Source organism: Anomaloglossus baeobatrachus, chromosome 9 (genome assembly GCF_048569485.1).
Source record: "Anomaloglossus baeobatrachus isolate aAnoBae1 chromosome 9, aAnoBae1.hap1, whole genome shotgun sequence".
NCBI lineage: Eukaryota > Metazoa > Chordata > Amphibia > Anura > Aromobatidae > Anomaloglossus > Anomaloglossus baeobatrachus.
The window spans coordinates 18,193,295-18,216,053 of record NC_134361.1 but is presented as its reverse complement, the minus strand read 5'-3'; the positions used below and the strand labels follow the sequence as shown (position 1 = coordinate 18,216,053).

At 46.3% G+C, this 22,759-nt stretch overlaps 1 protein-coding gene across 2 annotated transcripts in view; it reads left to right on the top strand.

The window, feature by feature from the left end:
* Window positions 1-22,086, top strand: part of LOC142250862 (BOLA class I histocompatibility antigen, alpha chain BL3-7-like) — a 343,542-nt gene extending 321,456 nt beyond the window's left edge. Inside the window, exons 7-10 of one of the 2 annotated variants that reach the window (XM_075323138.1) lie at window positions 10,151-10,249; window positions 17,007-17,036; window positions 18,516-18,561; window positions 21,648-22,086. In XM_075323138.1, the coding sequence (XP_075179253.1) occupies window positions 10,151-10,249; window positions 17,007-17,036; window positions 18,516-18,561; window positions 21,648-21,651 (179 nt within the window). In that variant the 3' untranslated portion in view covers window positions 21,652-22,086. The remainder of the gene's footprint in view (window positions 1-10,150; window positions 10,250-17,006; window positions 17,037-18,515; window positions 18,562-21,647) is intronic. The other variant, XM_075323136.1, reaches the window with a different exon arrangement.
* The last annotated feature ends 673 nt before the right edge of the window (window positions 22,087-22,759 follow it).

Here is a 22,759-nt window from a genome sequence, read left to right as displayed (position 1 = left end):
AACATGTTAAATCAAGGTGTGTCCACTAATTAGTATCACAGGTGTCTACAATCTTGTAATCAGTCAGTGGGCCTGTATATAGGGCTACAGATACTCACTGTGCTGTTTGGTGACATGGTGTCTACCACACTCAACATGGACCAGAAGAAGTGAAAGAAAGAGTTGTCTCAGGAGATTAGAAAGGAAATTATAGACAAACATGTTAAAGGTAAAAATTATAAGATCATTTCCAAGCAGCTTGATGTTCCTGTGACTACAGCTGCACATATTTTTCAGAAATTTAAGATCCATGGGACTGCAGGCAACTTCCCAGGATGTGGCTACAGGAGGAAAATTGATGACAAATCAAGAGATGGATAATACGAACGGTAACAAAAGAGTCCAGAAAAACCTCTAAAGAGATTAAAGGTGAACTTCAAACTCAAGGAACATCAAAGTCAAATCGCCCTATCCGTCATTGTTTGAGCCAAAGTGGACTTCATGGGAGACTACCAAGGAGGACATCATTGTTGAAAAAAAACATAAAAAAGGGGGGCGGAGCCGGACATGCCTGAGTAAGGACGCTGCTTCTTTGAGCTCCTGTCTGCAATCCCCCATAAACCCGGTTTTTCTATTTAAAATGGGCAAATCTTCAGCCAAAAAGGCCAAGCCTCACACCCCAAGGCGACCACCCTCCTCTCAAACCGGGATTGGAGTCTACCTTACCCGATCTCGGGAGCCCGGGATGATTTCACAGCCAGGACGGGTGTTGGGGCCTGCAGATCCTGCTCCTGCACCAGACCCGATGCCCGAGAATACAGCAGCCCCGGTGATCCGGAGGAGGGGAGAAGCAGTGGGGAATCCCCGTGAAGTAGAGGGTCCCACAGGCAGCCCCATGGTAGCGGCCGGAACCAGCAGACGCCTCACACAGAAAGACACGGTGAGGCCGGCGGCGCCATTCCAAGATGGCGGCCGCGCACATGGGGAGCGGGCAGCCTGTCCAGCGGCAGAAGACGGGACATCCACTGCCATACCTCCTCCTGCCGCACGCCCTGCCGCGACTCTGCAGAGTCTGGTGAGTGCTCCCAAACCGTGTAGCAATCAGGCGGCCGCGGCCGGTGAAAGCAGGGCGCACAAATGCGCTCAGGCACAGGCACGAACCCATCGCTGCAGCCCCAGGCAGCAGAGAAGATGTCACCGCGCCTAGCAGCAGAGGAGAAGATGACATCATCCTTGCACTCAGGTGCCACAGTTAGAAGGGAGGAAGGGGCCGCATTTAACCCCAATAGACTGCCTGTGAGCACCCCACAGGCGCTGACCCTGCAGGGGGACCTGGTGGAGGGGGCTAAAAGCAGGGACTGTGACACCATCTTCAGTACCTCTCCCATATTGGAGGCCTCAGGGTCCACAGGGTGCCTTGGATGCGGAGAGAGGCCACATAGTCCCCTAGTGGCGACCAATGAGTCCCTGGGAGTCCCCCAGAGCATGACGTCCCCTACACATTCAGAGAGCTGGTCCACAGGCTCCTCCTGGGCAGAGAGCCTGATGAGCCCAGATGGAAAACCGGATAGGGGCACACTGATGCCCGCGATCAGAGGGCCCAAGGCGTTTGGATCCCCCCCACTCCGACTTGCGGCAATACCACAGGCTTGGGAAAGTGTAGCTAACCCCCAAGGTCCGCAGAAATTGATATATGGTCCGGCTCTACAGGACTCCTTCTGTGCATACCCCCACATGTCCCATACTGCCGCCTCCATGGGTGAGGAACGTCCGGCATCCTTGGCAGATCTGCGGTCACTGCTACAGGCGATTCCCACCAAGAATGATATAGCAGCACTGGCCAATCAAGTGGTAGTGGAATGTAAACTGGAATTTATCCAACTGCGAAATGACCTTTCTTCACTTACTCATAGGGTCGATGCCCTTGACGAGCGGCAATCGACTTCTCAGGTTTCTATCCAATCTATCCAGGAGTCAGTTAAAAATCAATCTAAGCAATTATTTGCCCTCCAACAACATGTGGACGATTTGGAAAATAGAAACAGAAGGAACAATTTACGTGTTCGGGGCCTCCCAGAGTCCATTGCCGCCCCTGATATCCCCGCTGTCCTCCACGCCATTTTTAATAGCTTATTAAAGAGGCCACCTGGAGCCCCTCTTGAACTTGACAGAGCCCACAGGGCCCTCCGCCCTCCAGATCCAGAGGACCCTCGCCCAAGAGATGTCGTGTGCAGGGTGCACTTTTTTGCCGCCAAAGAGGCCATACTACAAGCGGCTCGGAGGAAACCAAACCTATCCTACAATGGCTCTGCCATTCGCATAATGCCGGATCTCTCACCACACACCCTGGCCCAGCGCGCTACTCTTAAGCCCCTTCTGGATGTCCTAAAAAAAAAGGGTCTACCGTTCCGGTGGGGATTCCCATTCTCCTTATCTGTGCAGAAAGACTCGCGGTGGTGGGTCTTGCGTGCCCCAGATGACTTGCCGACACTCCTCTCAGGCTTGGGCCTGCCTCCAATATCCATCCCAGCATGGCCTACCACCCTGCTTCAGTCTTGGGCCCCCAGGGGACGAGCCGGCACCCCCAGGCCGACCCCACCTGCGGAGCCCAGTAGGGGGCTACCCCCGAGAGGAGAAAGGGGTCGTAGATCAGGCCGTTCACGGCTGACGACATAGAAGAACCCAGCTGTGGCACCTGCCTTCTTGACCTATACCTGTTACAGCCATTTAAGTCAACCAACGTTGTCATTTTGCCTTAAAACATACGCATTGCCCATATTGCACAAACATTTGATACATCTGCCGGTGTTTATGGTTATCTCTAATGTTTTCAAGCATCTTTCGAGTTCAGCTCTGTTATGTCTGACTTCTTTTTCCCCCAAATAGGTTGGGATCCTCTGTTCTGCCTAGTGGAGGCAGATATGTTCCCGTGGAACGTTTGTTCAGATTTAGATTATTGTGCAAGGTTTTTATGCCTGCTGTTCTTTTTGTTTTTCTTTCTGCTACACTTTTTCCAGCTCAAACCTTTCTTTCCACTTATCTCTGGTGCCCGGGCCGATAGTGTCCAATTCCTATTCTCATACATCTCTAATATTCTCTCCATTTATAGATGGCGGACCTAACCATCGCTTCTTTTAATGCCAAGGGCCTCAATGTTCCGGAGAAACGAACTCAGATTCTCTACCACCTTCATAAGCGAAAGGTGAGCATAGTATGTTTCCAGGAGACCCGCTTCAAACAAGGTCATGCCCCCATTATTAAGAATAAGTACTACCAGACATGGGTATCCTCAGATAACCCAGACTCCCGCTCTAAAGGTGAGGCGATAGCCATTCATAAATCCCTCCCACACCAAATCTTAAAGTGCACATCAGATAATCTTGGACGATATATTATCCTCTCACTGAAGGTAGGGGACCAAACATTCACAATAATCAACGCGTACGCCCCAAATCAAAAATAGGACAGCTTTGTTGTTCGCCTGGTCGACGCCGCAATCCCCTTGATACAAGATACTGTAATTGTATGCGGCGACCTCAACGTCACTCTTGACCCCACGTTGGATAATTCCAAGGGGAGATCTAGCATCGCATACACTACCATTAAACGTATCAAGAGGGCTTTGTTGCGCATCCAGGTGTTCGACACCTGGAGACTAAAACACCCGTCGGACAGAGACTATAGCTTCTATTCCCACACACAAGACTCTTATAGTTGTATAGACTACATACTACTACAGCACAACGCTCTTCCATGGATTCAACATACTGGGATGGACAACATACTGTGGTCAGACCACGCGCCGGTATACTGTACAATTGAAATCCCTTCTCTATTGGCCCCTAGAGGGGCTTGGCGGCTGAACGAATCGTTGTTACTGGATGAGCTCTGTGTCACCGATATTCAGACCTCAATTACAAGGTTCATAGAGGACCACTCAATAGACGACACAGCCCCCACTTATAAGTGGGAAGCATTGAAGTGCGTCCTTCGAGGTATTTTTATTAAACATGGGTCCCGAATTAAAAAAGAAAGGGCCCAAGACATAGTAAAAGCTCTCCAGAGGGTCTCGGAACTGGAGCTCCTCCACAAGCGATCCTTATCGGCCGCAAATTTACAGGCCCTTCTACAGGCTAGGATAGAGGTTAAAAAACTGTTAGATTCTTCATATAAACGCCTACTACAGTTGGGGAAGGGGAGGTTTTATGAGTTCGGGGACAAGCCTGGCAGATTGCTGGCCAATGCACTGAGAGAAAGGAGAGCCCATACTCTCATTCCTTGCATCAAAAATTCACGCGACGAACTGCTTTATGCCACCCAGGACATCTCAAATACTTTTCACGACTTTTACTCCAAGCTGTACAATTTGCCTGTCGAGTCCCCTGGGTTGGGCGATGGATGTCCTTCAATGCCCTCACCTTTTAAACATCTCAACAGTTCTATAATTGAAGAGCTAGAAAGCCCATTTACGTTGGAGGATATATTGGCGGTGATTCGCGACACACCGGGTAATAAGAGTCCTGGGCCCGATGGGCTCCCCGCCAAGTTTTACAAATCCTTTTCAGAACAGTTGGCGCCCTTAATGCTTCTCTCCTTCAATTCAATTTCAGACTCTGTCCCTCTCCCACCCCACTCTACCATGGCCCATATCTCTCTGCTCCTCAAGGCTGGAAAAGACCCCACGGCGTGTAGTAGTTTTAGACCTATATCTCTCCTTAATGTAGATCTAAAAATATATGCCAAGCTGCTGGCAAATAGACTTGGCCCCCTGCTCCCGGATCTGATTCACTTAGACCAGGCCGGATTTGTCCCAGGCAGGGAGGCGAGAGACAATACCATAAAGACACTGGACCTAATCCAACATGCATATACCAAGAAACTTTCCTTGATGTTGCTATCTTTGGATGCCGAGAAGGCTTTTGACAGAGTCTCCTGGCAGTCACTTTCACAGACACTGGAACATATAGGCCTGGGACCAGTTTTTTCGTCCAAGATCATGGCCTTATATCAATCTCCGACTGCTTATCGCAAGATTAACGGTACTCTGTCGAAACCCTTCTCCATTCAAAATGGGACCCGACAAGGGTGTCCCCTGTCACCTTTATTATACATCTTAGTCATGGAACACTTGCTATCAGCCATTAGGAACAACCCGGATATTCAGGGTATCAAGACAGCTAGTCGAGAGCATAAATGCGCCGCTTTCGCCGACGATCTTCTTGTGTATCTATGTAACCCCCTTACATCTCTCCCGTCTCTAATGGTGGAGCTGCACCACTTTAGCAGGTGGTCCAACTTTAAAATTAATTTTGATAAATCAGAAGCCCTAAATATCTCCCTGCCCCAAACAACAGTAAATGCTATAAAACTAGATTTCCCTTTTAGATGGCAAACCCACGGCAGTATCGGTTACTTAGGCATTAATATCCCATCCGATCTGACCAGACATTTTTCATTAAACTATCAAAGTTTTCTGTCAAAACTTGAAGGAGACTTAACCTCATGGCAAAGAGGTACTTTTTCTTGGTTCGGTAGGATTGGCACTCTCCGGATGACGGCTCTACCAAGACTGTTGTATTTGATACAGACGGTCCCGGTCTATGTCCCGGCAACCTATTGGGCCAGGATTCAGCGCTTATTTAACCAATTTGTCTGGTCAAAGAAACGCGCCCGTCTCAAAAGCAGCGTCTTAACCAGGACCAAGAATGCAGGCGGAGTGGGGTTGCCCGATTGCAGGCGATACTATCTGGCGGCTGCCTATGCCAGAGTATTGGACCTTTTGCATAGCTCCGAATCCAAACTTTGGGTTCGTCTGGCTCAGGACCTTTTCCCTCTGTCGGTGCCGACCCTGCCGTGGACCTGGCCACTCCTCACCAAACACAAAGTTGAGATGTCATATAGCACCAAACAAACCTTGAAAATTGTACACTCTACACCACCACGCAATCGCTTGCTTCAGCCTGGGGGTCCCCTTATGCCCCTAACTGACAATCCAAGGTTTTTACCTGGAGCATCCTCCAACAATTTTTTGGGTAGTACGAAACAGAACCCCTTGAGATTGAACCAGGTGGCTCTGGGGGGTTCCCTTCTACCGCTCTTAGAGATTGTAGAAAATCGTAATTTTAAAATGAGGTTCCACTTTGAATATGCCCAACTCAAACACTTTATCACCTCACAGGATAATGCCCTGGCCCACCCCTCGTCCCAAACACCCTTTGAAAACCTCTGAACCACGCCCTCTGCCACACGTCACGCGATATCAAAAGTGTACAAGCTCATAACAAGCGCGGCAGAGTCGTCTCTTCCTCGTTTCTGCGCAGCATGGGAGGCAGAGCTCAATCAGACGTTCCTTGGGAATCAGTGGGAGCGTTGTTTCCGCCTGACCCACAGGTCCGTGGTTGCCACCAGGATGCAAGAAACCAGCTATAAAATACTTTCTAGGTGGTACAGGGTCCCAGCATCCCTCCATGCGTGGTGCCCAGCAGTACCTAATACCTGTTGGCGTTGTGGAGCGCAGGGGGGCACCATGTCCCACATCTGGTGGCATTGCCCGAGCCTGGTGGTCTTCTGGAACAAAGTACTAACGGCCATAAAAGAGGTCACCGGGATCACTGTCCCTGGCCGCCCAGAGGCAGCTTTATTGTATATCTTTAATGTACCGGAAAAGACCTACAAAAAATCTCTCTTAGGCCACCTCCTTCAGGCGGCTAAGACAGTGATTCCACGGCGTTGGAAGGACCCTGCCCCCCCTACACTGGATGAGTGGGTAATGGAAGTGAATGGGATCCACCGCATGGAAATGGTGATGGCCCAGTCGCGTGGACAGACGGTGGAGACGGCCACTAAATGGTTTCAGTGGGAATCATTTCTGTGAATTAATCTAATCTCTGGAAATTAGGCACCTTGGCCCTAGCCCCCCTCAGACAACATACTTCATTTTCCCGATTCGCCATGACCCAACGGACATCGTATCAGACCCGGCCGACGCGTCCTATTCTTCTCCTCTTTTTCTTATTCTTTTTCTCCCTGACCTCTTTTCCTTTTTCCACATAGTTTGACAGCCACTCTCCTTAACCTCCCCCCCTTTTTTGTTTTTGTTTTTTATATATGTATACATATGTTTATTTTTTTTGTGGCTTAAATTGACTGCCCATGTACCAATTATCTGTATACTACTATGAAGTCTGCGAGGATGTTGTATCGCATAGACTTTTGATTCGCATCACTTGTTATAACATGGATCTTTGTTTTCTTAATGTATTTTTTTTCAAAATTCAATAAAACTTTAAATTGGAAAAAAAAAAAAAAAACATAAAAAAGCCAGACTGGAATTTGCCAAACTACATGTTGACAAGCCACAAAGCTTCTGGGAGAATGTTCTATGGACAGATGAGACACCAATGGAACTTTTTGGCAAGGCATATCAGCTATATGTTCACAGATGGAAAAATGAAGCATATCAAGAAAAGAACACTGTCCCTACTGTGAAACATGGAGGAGGCTGTGTTATGTTCTCGGGCTGCTTTGCTGCATCTGGCACAGGGTGTCTTGAATCTGTGCAGGGTACAATGAAATATCAAGACTATCAAGGGATTCTAGAGAGAAATGTGCTGCCCAGTGTCAGAAAGCTTGGTCTCAGTTGCAGGTTATGGGTCTTGCAACAAGATAATGACCCAAAACACACAGCTAAAAACACTAAAGAATGGCTAAGAGGAAAACACTGGACTGTTCTGAAGTGGACTCAATTTAGATGGTGGCAAGATGGAAAAAAGAATTGGTTAATCATAGAGATGAATGAACCTTCTGAAATTCAAATTTGCAAACTTCACCAAATTTCACCCAAAAATTTGACTTGCAGCAAAAGTTTTTGCAGAGTTGCATAATTTGAAAGCTTACAATTGCCTGTAAAATATATATAGAAAACTGCGAGTTCCCCTTACAGTGAACTAAACATGCTTTGTCCTCTGTAAACACAGCTTTTTAATATCAAAATTATATTAACTTGTCAGGCTAAGGGAAAACCAACGATAGCCAGATGTAACCAACAACGTATTTCTCTCACACAAGTTTCGCACAAACTTCTTCGACTGTCAAGGTGGTATCAGGCTCTGTTCACATTGTCCAATGGTATCTCTGGTGTTTCTGATCAATTCAGGCAGACCCAGGCGTTGACCAGCTGTCTCCTCATTCATGGACAGGCTAGCAAGAGTAAAGGCCCCGTTACATGCAAAAACATCGCTAATGAGATGTCGTTGGGGTCACGGAATTTGTAACGCACATCCGGCCTCGTTAGCGATGTCGTTACATGTGACACGTACGAACGACCGCTAACGATCAAAAATACTCACCTTATCGTTGATCATTGACACGTCGTTCTAATCCCAAATATCGTTGATGGTGCTGGATGCAGGTTAATCGACGAACAACACCTTACCTGCGTCCTCCGGCAACGAGGTGGGCGTCACTTTCTTTCGGCTGCCCTCCTCCCCTCCGCTTCAATTGGATGCCTGCCGTGTGACGTCGCTGTGACGCCGCACAAACCGCCCCATTAGAAAGGAGGCGGTTCGCCGGCCACAGCAACGTCGCTAGGCAGGTAAGTATGTGTGACGGGGACTAACGATATTGTGCGCCACGGGCAGCGATTTGCCCGTGACGCACAAACGACGGGGGCGGATGCTTTCACAAGTGACATCGCTAGCGATGTTGCTGCGTGTAAAGCCCCCTTTAAGCTCTGCTAGCCTGCTCATTAGGCTTCTTTGATCACATGTTGTAAGGAAGCCAATCACATCTGCTCCTCTCATTTTTAGGCTGGAGGAAATCTTCTACCTATGCCAACTATGGTTTATCCTGTGTTGGTGTGTGAGTTGTGGTGTCCTAGACTTGCTGGAGAAGGAACTGCCTTGCGCTTAGTGTTGTGGTGGAGTTACCCGACGTTTTATTCTTTCCACCCTCCTCTTGTTTTTCCTCCTGAATCTCCTATTGTCTCCTCTGTGTGTACATGCTGTGTAAGAGAGTTTTGGTTTCCCCTGTTTGTCTATTTCTGTGGGTTAAATCACACTCTTGTCCTGGCCCTCCCCTGGGGGAAGAAGTAGAAGATCAGGGCTGGTCAGGATCAGGGCCAGGAAGGAGACTCAGACATCCCAACCATTAGGAGTATCTCTGAGAATAGGGATAGCACAAGGCCCCGTTGTGTAAGAGTCAGCTTAAGGGCCCCGGTTTCCCTCTATCTTCATAGTCCCATGTGACAATTTCACAACACATTGCAATATCAGACTTTTTAGGGTACCTAAATTGTATAAACTGTCTAAAAATTATCCCTTTTGGGAGAGCGGCTGCATGCATTACTGGTGTTTATAGACAGGTGGTGCAAATGGAAGACACTGTGGCATTTTCACATGATTGGGTGCAACAATCATCACTGTTTGAGAAATTTGAAGAGCTTTTCACTTTGTTAAATGAAGAAGCAATAGTTTTTTAATACACAGTCCAAAAATTATCCTTAAATATGGAGACAAAACAGATGTACTACAGTATATGGTTTTGAATGTGATAAAGTAATGGCCTCTTAAAAAGAAGTGAAAATAATATCCCTATTTTGTGGTCCACAACTGATTTGCTAATCACAAACTCATTAGGCAATTACATAGGCTTTTTGGAAACCACGCATTTTGGGCCAACAACTCACCAGTGCCACAGACCCAAACTGTCAATCTTTGGAAGTCTGGAGCCCGGAGAACAGAAGATGAGAAAACTCCCTCAATGTTGATAAGATCAGCTCAGTAAAGATATAATAAAAAAGCTGAATAAAAACTAAAAATAGGAAATAAAAACAAATTAGAAAAAAGAATATGATACACTATTTTATTTTAAAAATTAAAAAAATAATGAAAATATCCACGTCGGTAAAACACAGACCGTGCTCAGAACGCAATCCCTGACCTAGCCGTCAGTTCTCCTGACCTGAGTCGACTGCTTTATTTCTGTATAGGAGTCACTTAGCTCAAGACACGAGGCCAGCGGGCCGGGTACAGAGATCTGAGAATAGTCTGTGTTACACATACATGTGAATTTGGCCTAAAGTGATACCTTTTCTGTTACTTTTATGTATTTATTGAATATATGAATCTATGTGTTATCATCATCATCTTGAAATTTCTTCCTTTCCTCCAAGAACCAAAACAGGACTTCCCTCTGGCTGTGATCATTAGTGTGGTCGTCGTCCTCATCATCGTTATTGTTCTCACAGTTTTTGGAGTCATTATCTACAAAAGTGAGTGCCAAGAATATAATGAAAAGGTGATGAAAATCAGCTACTGAGTGTCACGCCTCACTTAGACGTGGCCCGGTGTAGTACAACAAAGTCACCACAAGGTGGCAGCAGAGTAATGTGATACTGTACTAACACGCGACCCGGAGTAGTACAACAAAGTCACCACAAAGTGGCAGCAGAGTAGTCAGAAAACAGAGTCAGCAACAGGAAGTCAAAACAATGTACGAGGGGGTGAACGAACTCAGAGTCAGAAGAAAGCAAAAGGGTCAGGAGCTGAACGTTAATAGAGAAAGCTGAAGGGAGAGACAGAGCCAAATCAGAGATGGAAGTGTAAGTCAAGTACCGGGAAGTCCAAACTACAAACAAAGGTATGAGAAGCGGGACGGGGACAGAAAAGGACAGACACACAGGTTAGGCGGGAGATGGTGCATGGCAGGACAGATCAGGTACCTCAACAGAGGCAGCTACGCACACTATGAGAAATAAACTATCACTGGCGCTGAATCAGAGGTGCAGCACCCAGATATAGGATCCCAGAAAGCGGAATGAGGCAGGGAGAAATTAACCCCTGACATGACCAGGCCAGAGCTGGGAAATACCACAGCGGCAGATACCGGCCTGGATCATGACACTGAGTTAAAATGATGGAATGGCTGAAATGGAAAACTACAAAAATAGGTGACTGCTAGAAGGACAATACACTTCAATAGAGAAGTATCAGTTCTATCAAATAATCACAGGGTTAAGTCCCCAGCGGGACTATAGAATGCTAAAAAACTAGTTTGAATAGAAAAAAAAATAATTAGAAGCAACAATTTGATCCCCCCACTTTTTCCAATTATGTAAATAAAAAAAGTTAAAAATGACCAATTGTTATGAAGGCTTCTGCACCTCAGACCTTGAAAATAAACATATCATTTTCACCTCATACCAAATACAACTCAAAAAGTCTCCCGGATCCGTGCTTTCCTTAACCAAGAATCAGCAAAAACATTGGCGTATGCCCTCATCATCTCCTGCCTTGACTACTGCAACCTCCTGTTCTGTGGCCTCCTTTCCAACACTCTTGCACCCTGTTACGTGGGGCTGTCTGATAATAAAACCTAAAGGAATATCAGACAGTCAGGGTCCACCATGCAAAGACTCTGCTGCAGACTATGGCAGAGGATAAGGGGCATATAAGTATGCCACTGTAAATAATAACAGCACAAGTGCAGAGTGCAATACCTCTGTTAAACTCACAGAGGAATATAATTAGAAAATAAAGCAATTCCTCCCGTACTTGGAGGGTGAGTGGAATGGTCTCTGTTAAAGATCACAGAGACAAAAGCAGTGAGTGTGAAATGGCACCTACCTAGGTCACCAAAGTAGAAAAATGGGGTATGAACTGCCTGTAATAATTTATGAATCCTAAGAAGCGTTGCACAGCCTTCAAGGAATGAGGTTCGGACTATTCCAGGACAGCAGCGAGCTTCGCAGGATCCATAGCCAGACTCTCTTGTGAGATAATGTAGCCCAAAAAAGGCAAGGATGACTGCTCGAATACACATTTTTCGAGTTTAGCAAACAATGAGTGCTCCCTTAAACGGGAAAGGACACGAACGACATCCTGACGATGAGTCTCCAGATCAGGAGTAAAAATCAGGATGTCGTCCAGATACACCACTACAGAGGATAACAGTAAATCCCTGAACACATCGTTTACGAAGTCATGAAATATTGCGGGTGCATTACATAAACCAAAAGGCATGACGAGGTATTCATAGTGACCGTCTCGGGTGTTAAAAGCGGTCTTCCATTCGTCACCCTCTCGAATTCGTACCAAGTTATACGCACCCCGCAGATCCAACTTCATAAAAACCTGAGCTCCCCTCAGTCAGTCAAAGAGCTCCGAAATTAAAGGTAACGGGTATTTGTTCTTTATTGTGATTGCGTTGAGACCCCTGTAATCTATGCAGGGACGCAAATCACCCTCTTTCTTCCGAACAAAGAAAAACAAAGCTCCCGCAGGAGAGAAAGACTTACGAATGAACCCCTTCTCTAAACTCTCTCTTATATAGGTCGACATGGCCTCCGACTCAGGTATCGACAGGGGGTAAACCCTGCCCTTAGGTGGAACCGAAGCTGGGATAAGGTCTATGGCACAGTCATACGGCCTATGGGGTGGAAGAACCTCAGCACCCTGTTTGGAGAACACGTCAGCGAAATCCAAATAGGGTGTAGATATGGGAGAGAGATCAGTTGATGCAACCGCAACGACCTTAGGTGGTAAGGGAAGACATTGGGACTGACATTTCGAACCCCAACTAATAATGCTGTCGGACTCCCAGTCAATGTGAGGAGCATAAGTCCGAAGCCATGGGAGACCCAGAAGGACGTCGTCTATACCCTCAGGCAAAACAAGAAAAAAAATCTCCTCTATGTGACCCTGAGGCAGGGAAAGGCGCAAGGGAACTGTCCTCAATGTAATGGAATCAGACAACATAGTCCCATTATAGTTTATCCTCTATAGTCTTGAGCCACAACTCAAGTACTTGTATGTAACGGTGTAACTGCTGATATTCTGCCATAACTGCCAGACCCTTGGCTCAGTCCTAATGTTACGGGGGCTGTCTGATAATAAAACCTAAAGGAATATCAGACAGTCAGGGTCCACTGTGCAAAGACTCTGCTGCAGACTATGGCAGAGGATAAGGGGTATATAAGTATGCCACTGTAAATAATAACAGCACAAGTGCAGAGTGCAATACCTCTTTTAAACTCACAGAGGAATATAATTGGAAAATAAAGCAATTCCTCCCGTACTTGAAGGGTGAGTGGAATGGTCTCTGTTAAAGATCACAGAGACAAAAGCAGTGAGTGTGAAATGGTACCTACCTAGGTCCGTTCCTCTAGTGGTGCCAGGAGACGGACAGCAGCGTAAGCCGCACAAAGCTCCTACCTGCGTTCGCTCCACTAGTGTGCGAGGACACGAACAACTAGATATGGCACCTGCCTAGGTCCGCTCTTCTAGTGGTGCAAAAGAGACGGACAGCAGCATAAGCCGCACAAAGCTCCTACCTCTGTTCGCTCCCCTAGTGTGCGAGGATACGAACAACTGCCAGACGCAGTATAAGGAACGTTACCCTAGCGGCAAAGTCCACCTACGAGTAGAATCACAAGGCCCATCCGGACCATGTGCCTCAGGCACCTGCCTATGTCCGCTCCCCTAAGAGGTAAGGATACGGACTGCAGCCGAAGCTGTAAGGTATAAGAACGCTACCCTGCCGGTAACGCTCACCTCGCATAGACAGAGAGATGCCTAGAGGACCGTGCACAGAGCTTCTACTCTCATGCATGAACCAAGAGGACTGAGCGCCGTGCGGCGTGCGTCAGGGTCTTATATAGACTCTGTGCCTCATCCAAGATGGAGGACACCAGAGCCAATCCGCTGCCAGAACGACAGGAATGACGTCACGCTGGCCTATCACCGAGCAAAGCGTCACAAGCACATAAGCAGCGACCAATCGGCATAGAAGGTGTCAGAGACATGTGACCTCGTGTCAGCGATGATGTCACTCGCACATGTGCAATGGCTCCAAGATAGGACTTAGTCTCCAGCGCTTGCACATGTGCAGTAGCAAGAAATCTGGACATAGTCTTCAGTGCTCGCACATGTGCAGTAGCAAGAAATCTGGACATAGACTCCAGTGCCACAGCAACCGTAACACACCCCTTCAATCTATCCTAAACTCTGTGGCCCGATTAATCCACCTCTCCCCTCGCTATTCCCCAGCCTCGCCAATCTGCCAATCCCTTCACTGGCTTCCCATTGCCCAACGACTAGAGTTCAAAACACTAACCATGACCTACAATGCCATCCACAACCTGTCTCCTCAATACATCTGTGACCTAGTCTAACGGTACCTTCCTGCACACAACTTCAGATGCTCACAAGATCTCCTTCTCTACTCCCCTCTTATCTCCTCTACCCACAATCGCGTACAAGATTTCTCCCGTGCCTCCCCCTTGCCTTGACTCGGGAACGCTCTATCCCAGCATATCAGACTCTCGCCTACTATAGAAAGCTTCAATAGGAACCTGAAGACCCAACTCTTCTGACAAGCCTACAACCTACAATAACCCTCAGTCCATTACGCAACTGCACAACTAGCTCTGTCCTCACCTATTGTACCCTAACCCATTGCCTGTACTGTAGACTGTGAGCCCTTGCGGGCAGGGTCCTCTCCTCCTCGCGGGCAGGGTCCTCTCTCCTCCTCACGAGCAGGGTCCTCTCTCCTCTTGTACTGGTCTGTTTTTGTAATGTACATGATTGTTGTACTTGTTTGTTATATATACCCCAATCACTTGTAAAGCGCCATGGAATAAATAGCGCTATAATAATAAATAATAATAATAATAAAATCAGAATATACTCTCACATGGTAAATGCCAAATATCACCAATGAAAATAACTCATTTTCCCCCCAAAAAACAAACCGTAAATTGATTAAAACAAAGAAAAAGAAATAGGATTATTGGATCAGACTTTGACCAGATTCAGTTTTTCTTCTACGTGGAGAGAAATAAAAAGTTTCTCCATCTTCTAATTTCTGACAGTCCATGAAAGTCGAACCGCACTTGGAATTTCACTTGAATTTCTGCTTGAACGTCACGGACCCGTAGACTTGTGTTGCCGACTCTGACCTGACGCTAAGATGAAAATTGGACATGTATTTGCGATTTTCTGAGGTTCACTTGGTCTGCAAACGATCATGGACACATGAATGGTCCCATAGAATATCACCTTTCTGAGTGCAATCTGCGAAAACCATGGATAGCACTTGCAGACATCTGAATGAGGTGTGGTGCCCCTGAGGCTTCAGTCGCCACTGAAGTGCGGTACTCATACCGGGTACAGAAGAGGTCATTGCCGGTAACCACCGCAATCTACATAACACACAGTTTAGTTTCTCTCCCACTGGGACTGGGTTAGGGTAGGGTGCTGGGGTTGGCCATCACGAGATATGGGACCACCTGCTCACCAGTACAGTAACCCGGGGAGTAAGGCGACACACATACACAGAAGTGACAGAGAAGTCAGAGGAGTGCAAACAAGAAGTGGGAAGAAGGCGGTCGCTGGGGAGAGAGCTGCGGCATAGCTCCCCCAGGACCCAGTGCCAGCAGCAGGATGCGGAGCCCTAGTTTGTGTGGGTACTGCAAGTCCCACCAGCAGAATCCGCCGGGCAGAAGATTGCAAGTCTTATGGCCCACAACAGTGCCCAGGGCACAGCAGCATATAGAGCCAGGAGCCGTGGGAAGGGAGCGGCACCAGTAACGGACTTGGGTTGCCTGCCATACGGGACAGAACCAAGGACTCGGGTCCCAGTGTAGCTTTAAGCCGCAGGGACTCACACAAAACAGCGCAGGGAGGAAGGACGCACAGAAATAAGCACCGGCTCTAACCTCCGGGATCGTCCGGAGCCCATGACAGCGGAGTCCGGCAGTCCAGAGTCGGTGATACTTCAGTGAGTAAAGAACTTTGATTGAAACCCCTATGTTGTCCAATCCTTCCTGCGCCCTACCTGCGCCTTAGCTACACGGCAGAAGAAGACTACTACTCGTAACATCCCTGGGGCCTGAGCTGTGCCTGTGGAGAGCTGCACCAACCAAGCTATGCTACCATCTGCCCCAGAAGATACCTCCCTCAGTGGTGGCTCCTATGTTAGCTGCAAACCACAGGTGGCGTCTTGAATACTGACTCTATTCTCCCCTGTAAATAACCCCTCCATCTTTATTGACACCACCGTGGTCCCGGAACCGGTCGGGCCTCTGTGACATCCCAACCCTTCTACGCTGACCCGGTGACGAGTCACCCCCCAGAACTCGTGGGCGCGTCAGAGGTCCTATCATAGTGACCTGGAGAGTAAAGTTACCATTATCATTTATGTTACCAGTGACCTCTGTAGAAACAACACCCAAACCTCAATGACGTAATTGTTTTTGCCCCCGTTTTCCCATTTTTTTCAGTGCATTACATGGTAAAATAGTTAAATAGTCTCATTCAAAACTACAATTTGTCCTACAAAAACAAACCATCTCTGTCAATAAGAAAATAAAAAAAGTGATATAAACCAAAACAGAGAAAATGAAAGGGGTATTAATTAAAGCGGTTGTCCAGATTTGTGATGGTGAGAACGGGTAGTCATGTGACTGGAAGTATTTGATTAGAATACCTGTGCTCACATGACGACTAGACGTGTGTGATCTGGCTCAATTCACTTGTAATGAGTGAGACTGCACGTCTAGTAGGAATGTGGCTGGAAATATGGAAATTCTGGTGCCGCTCTAAAATAGAGTGACTGCAGACTTTCATTACAAATCTATACAACTTCTTAAATAAAGAGTTCTGTTTTATTTGGTGCTAAAATACACATTCATTGTAAAAGGAAGCTGTCATGTAAGACATACACTCTGATCTGTGGATAGAATGGCATAGAGAAGGAGACGCTGAACAGAATAATATAAAGGCTTATGGGAAAAGATTCTGTATAAGTTGTGTTTTATACATTGAAATCGCTGGTGTCTGTATGTATATGAGTCCAGTGGGCGGTTCTATTAGTGATTGACAGCTCTCTCTGCAGACACAGTCATACAGGGAATACTTTCAATCAATAGTAGGACCGCCCACTGGACTCATAGCCAATCATACACCAGGGGGTTCACTGAATAAAATACAAGTTTCCAGTATTAATGCTATCTTCTCTGCTTATTTCAGAAAAGAAAAGCAATTTCACACTGTCCAGGGGTGAGTATTCTGTAATGGCCTCTGTAGCTCTAAAAAAGACCAACCATGGATTTATTTGTGACAGGTTGTGGATATTAGGGTCGGGCTCTTTTAAAAATGATGAAGGATGTGTGGAGACACGGGGGTCAGTGGGTGCAATCGTCTGCTGACCTGGCCGCCTTTAGAAAGACCACATGGACCAGGGCTCATCCCAACTAAATGCCCGAACTTCATACCTATGGGCAGAACACTACTCAGACAACACAGGGTGCGGGAACCATAATATGTAATAATTAGATTTTATTTGATCCCCAACAGTCAAATGTATATAACACAAATTCGGTGATCACCAGTCTCCTCCATCCTCATTATTCGGTGATCACTTGTCGCCTTCATCCTCGGTATTTGCGGATCGCCCCTTGCCTCCGTCCTCAATATTCGGTGACCGCACGACACCTCCATCCTCAGTATTTGGTGACCGCACTTTGACTCCGTCCTCAGTATTCAGTAACCGCTGTCACCTCCAAGTCCAGTATCTGGACCTTAATAAAGGATGATTTTATGAAGACACCTTTACTGAATATTCTCTTCTTCACATTCCATCCCTGTCTGATTATCCACTATCACTGTCTGATTATCCACTATCACTGTCTGATTATCCACTATCACTGTCTGATTATCCACTATCACTGTCTGATTATCCACTATCACTGTCTGATTATACACTACTGCTGTCTGATTATCCACTACCACTGTCTGATTATCCACTACCGCTGTATGATTATCCACTATCGCTGTCTGATTATCCACTATCGCTGCCTGATTATCCACTATCGCTGTCTGATTATCCACTACTGCTGTCTAATTATCCACTACCACTGTCTGATTATCCACTATCACTGTCTGATTATCCACTTTCGCTGTCTGATTATCCACTATCACTGTCTGATTATCCACTTTCGCTGTCTGATTATCCACTATCGCTGTCTGATTATCCACTACTGCTGTCTGATTATCCACTATCGCTGTCTGATTATCCACTATCGCTATCTGATTATCCACTATCACTGTCTGATTATCCACTATCACTGTCTGATTATCCACTATCGCTGTCTGATTATCCACTATCGCTGTCTGATTATCCACTATCACTGTCTGATTATCCACTACCACTGTCTGATTATCCACTATCACTGTCTGATTATCCACTATCGCTGTCTGATTATCCACTACCACTGTCTAATCATCCACTACCACTGTTTAATTATCCACTACCACTGTCTGATTATCCACTATCACTGTCTGATTATCCACTATCGCTGTCTGATTATCCACTATCACTGTCTGATTATCCACTATCACTGTCTGATTATCCACTATCACTGCCTGATTATCCACTATCACTGTCTGATACAAAATGAAGGAGCAATATGATTGTAATCCCGGCTGTTTTGCCTGTGTTGTATAATATGCAGTATAACCCTTTCCATATTTTCGCAGCATCAGACACATCTTCTGTCTCAGATGTATCAGTCACTGACTCTTTGTAAGTATCTGAATAATTCAGTATCTCATAAAAAAGTACATTTTCTCTATTCTGTATTTTTCTCTATTCTGTATTTTGCAGCTTAGTAAGTAGAGATGAGTGAACTGTAAAATTTTAAGATCCTACTAGATTGATAGTTTTTTATATAGAAAATCAATTGATACCCAAGTGGATCCAAATAGTTACTAAATATTTTATTAAAGCAGAAAAACACATTTTTGGAAAAGACAGTGCGGATTATGTATTAAAAACAATCACACATTAAGGAAATCGTTCCCAGGGCAGCGTGATCCAGGACACCGCAATATTTACACAGATCTCATAACACTCATTGATGGATAAAAAGTCAATAAATACGTATAAGGATAAACCATTCATAAGTGTACACAAGAGATTGAATAAATATTTATATGGATCCACTTGGCTATCAATTGATTTTCTATATAAAAAGCTATGAGTGATTTATAGGTAAAAGTCTTTGCTTGGGACCATAGTGTATATACTATATTTCAGTATTATGGATCTGATGATTCTAATTCTTAAAATTTTAGTTCGTTCTTGATACCTAGTGTCCGGTGCTGAACTCTGAACACGGACTTCTCATGAAAGTCTGTAGTACAATTCAGATGCTGAATAAAGTTTGTTGAAAGGCTGCAGCACAGCCAATCAAGAAGCTTTTCAACTGTGGGCACATAAAGAGCCTTCACAGCCATGCCAAGTATTGGCATGCCTGTGATTGGCCAGCGCACCACATGACTCAGCCTATATAAAGGCTGGATCATGGGTGGCACCTCCATTCTATTCTGATCCAGGTGCAGACTACTCTATCAGGGCCTGGTGCACCCTAACAAAGCCTGGTGCAGCATGCAATACCAGAGCTTGGTGCACAGTACCCTAATAGAACATGGTGCAGAGTGCGCTAACAGAGCCTGGTGCACAGTACCATAATAGTGCCTGGTGCAGGGTGCTCTAATAGGACTTTTTGCACAGTACCCTAATTGTGCCTGGTGCAGAGTGCCCTAACAGAACCTGGTGCAGGGTGCCCTAACTGTCACACAGAGTTTTGCAAACATCTCTGACTATCATGGTGGTGTCGGACTCTGTTCAGATTGCAGATTCTGATACTCCGCCTGATGGTTTCTCTGGTGTCTGGGATCAACACAAACAGACTCATGCATCAACCTGCTGTGTGCTGGTTCATAGGCAGGCTTGCAAGAGTTAATCTCTGCTGATCTGCTTGCTCCTTTGATCACATGTTGTGGGGAGGCCTATCACATCTGTTCCCCTCCTATTTATGCTGGTTGAATCCTTTCACCCATGCCAGCTATAGTTTGTTTTTGCTGGTCTGTGAGATGTGGTGTCCTAGACTTACTGATGAAAGATATGCTCATTACTTGGTCCGGTTGTGGAGTTTACCCCTGTTGTTTCACAGCTTCCTGCCTGCAATTGGTTTTTCTCTTGAGTCTCTTATTGTCTTAACCTTTGTCTGTGCGTGCTGTGTGACAGGGTTTTGGTTTTCCCTTGTCTGTCTTCATCTTTGGGCTCCTTCAAACTCCTGTCCCATTTATCACTGTGGGGAGGGGAATCAGATCAGGACTGGTCAGGAGCAGGGCCATGAAGGAGACACAGGCATCTCCACCATCAGGAGTATTCCTCAGATTAGAGATAGCATAGGGCCCTCTAGCTTGAGGGATAGCTTATGCACCCCAGTTCCCCGCTATCCCATAGTCATCAAGACACTAGCAGAGCCTGGTGCACAGTACCCTAATAGAAGACGATCACGGGGTGCTGATGCATTGTCATTGCAGATTTTTCCTATTTTCCAGTACAATATGGGGCACAATGAATTGTGTCATTTAAAAGTACAACTCGTCCTGCAAAAAAAAAGCCTTTCTTTGGCTATATTGACGGAAAAATAAAAACATTTTGGCTCTTGGAAGAAGGAAAGGAAAAAAAAAGGAAAAACGGAAAATCACCATGGGGCGAAAGTGTTAAATTAGTGATTTCTGCGGGATCCGTTCTAATGGATGATTACAATACATGTGACTTCAGCCTTACCGGCTTTATTGTGAGAGAGCTGTAACGTCGTATGACTCTCGCTCCTGTACTGATTAGTGCAGACCTCGGACGGTCCGTGCTGCCGGCAATATTATTATTATTATTATTTATTATTATAGCGCCATTTATTCCATGGCGCTTTACAAGTGAAAGAGGGTATACGTACAACAATCATTAACAGTACAAGACAGACTGGTATAGGAGGAGAGAGGACCCTGCCCGCGAGGGCTCACAGTCTACAGGGAATGGGTGGTGGTACAATAGGTGAGGACAGAGCTGGTTGCGCAGTGGTCTACTGGACTGAGGGCTATTGTAGGTTGTAGGCTTGTTGGAAGAGGTGGGTCTTGAGGTTCCTCTTGAAGCTTTCCACGGTAGTGGAGAGTCTGATGTGCTGAGGTAGAGCGTTCCAGAGTATGGGGGATGCGCGGGAGAAATCTTGTACACGATTGTGGGAAGAGGAGATAAGAGAGGAGCAGAGAAGGAGATCTTGTGAGGATCTAAGGTTGCGTGCAGGTAGGTACCGGGAGACTAGGTCACAGATGTAGGGAGGAGACAGGTTGTGCATGGCTTTGTATGTCATGGTTAATGTTTTGAACTGGAGTCGTTTGGCGATGGGAAGCCAGTGAAGGGATTGGCAGAGAGGCAAGGCTGGGGAGTAGCGAGGGGAGAGGTGGATTAAGCGGGCTGCAGAGTTTAGGATAGATTGGAGGGGTGCAAGAGTGTTGGAAGGTAGGCCAGAGAGCAGGAGGTTGCAGTAGTCGAGGCGGGAGATGATGAGGGCATGCACAGGCATCCTCATCAGGCAATATGTTCCAATAAAGTGTTTTATGAATGAGATTACAAATTCCTGACTGATGTCTTCCAGGAGCGACACCGCTCTTGTATCTTGGTACGTGGAATGTATCGCAACTCAGCCCCATTCATGTAAATTTTGAGATACCAGACGCAGCCATGGACTCGGGGCCTCTGTGCCTAGAACCTCCATCATTACAATTCTTCTGATTCTTGTTATATTTTCTTCTTTGCAGATGAAGAAAACGACAGAAGCTATAAACCTCCAGTGATATGAGCTACAGAGATTTTCAGTTTCCAACCTCCAGATCTTCATTTCTCTCATGCTTTGTGATTTATTAGAAATGTAGGATGTAAAGGAACCTGAAGTCTGTAAGATCCACGGATCAGTTACTTTACACGAGAAGACTATTCTGTGGAGCTCCTCTTGGAGCCATCACTCTCGGAGATATTAGCTCCGCGTAGTATCTGTATGATAAGGAAACACAGGTGCTCTCTGTGGCCCCACACAGGATCCATGTACCCAACTCTGCCTCCAGTCCGAATGACCTTCTAATAACAGCAGAGCTACATGAGAGAAGATCGCATTGTAATGTCTATGATTTTCAGTAAGGGGATTTGAAGTCTGACCCATTAGAGTCAACTTCTATACTGATGTCACGGATTGTGAGGGAATAACAGTGGACCGGTGTAACAGGCCAGACTAACTTCCTGCCCAGAATATACCTAGGCCACTTTAACCCCGGGTATATTCTGGGAGGGGGGTTATTCTGGCCTGTTACACCAGGGCTCCTAGACTGTCCCTCAGGCGAGGGGGGACCTAGCTGTCCCTACTCCCAGAGATACGTCTAATGGTTATGATGTCTGGGCCACCTTCTTTGCCCATGTCTTGGTGGCCAGCCCTAATCTAATACCACTTCTCTCCCCACCCCCGGGGAGAACCAAGACAGGAGTCGTTGGACCCACATATATGGACACAAAAAAGGAAATCAAAACTATCATGCTACACGCTCACACAGAGTAATCAGAGAACAAAAGATAAGGAGGAAAATAAAGAGCAGGGAGGAAATAACCAGACGAAAGAAGGAATTCCTCATCACACCAAGCAATATGCAGAAAATCACCAGTTACTAGAACACATCAGCACACGGACCGAATAAGCAAAAGCTATAGTCGGCATGAGCAGACAGGTTGCTCCATCTTAAAAAGGCGGGCAGTAACTGTGATAGGTCTTCCACAACATGTGATCCAAAAAGTAACTAGCAGGCTAGCAGAAATTAACTCCTGCTAGCCCGATTACTAATGAGCACACAGCTGGTTGACGACCGAGCCTGCCTGTGCAACTCAG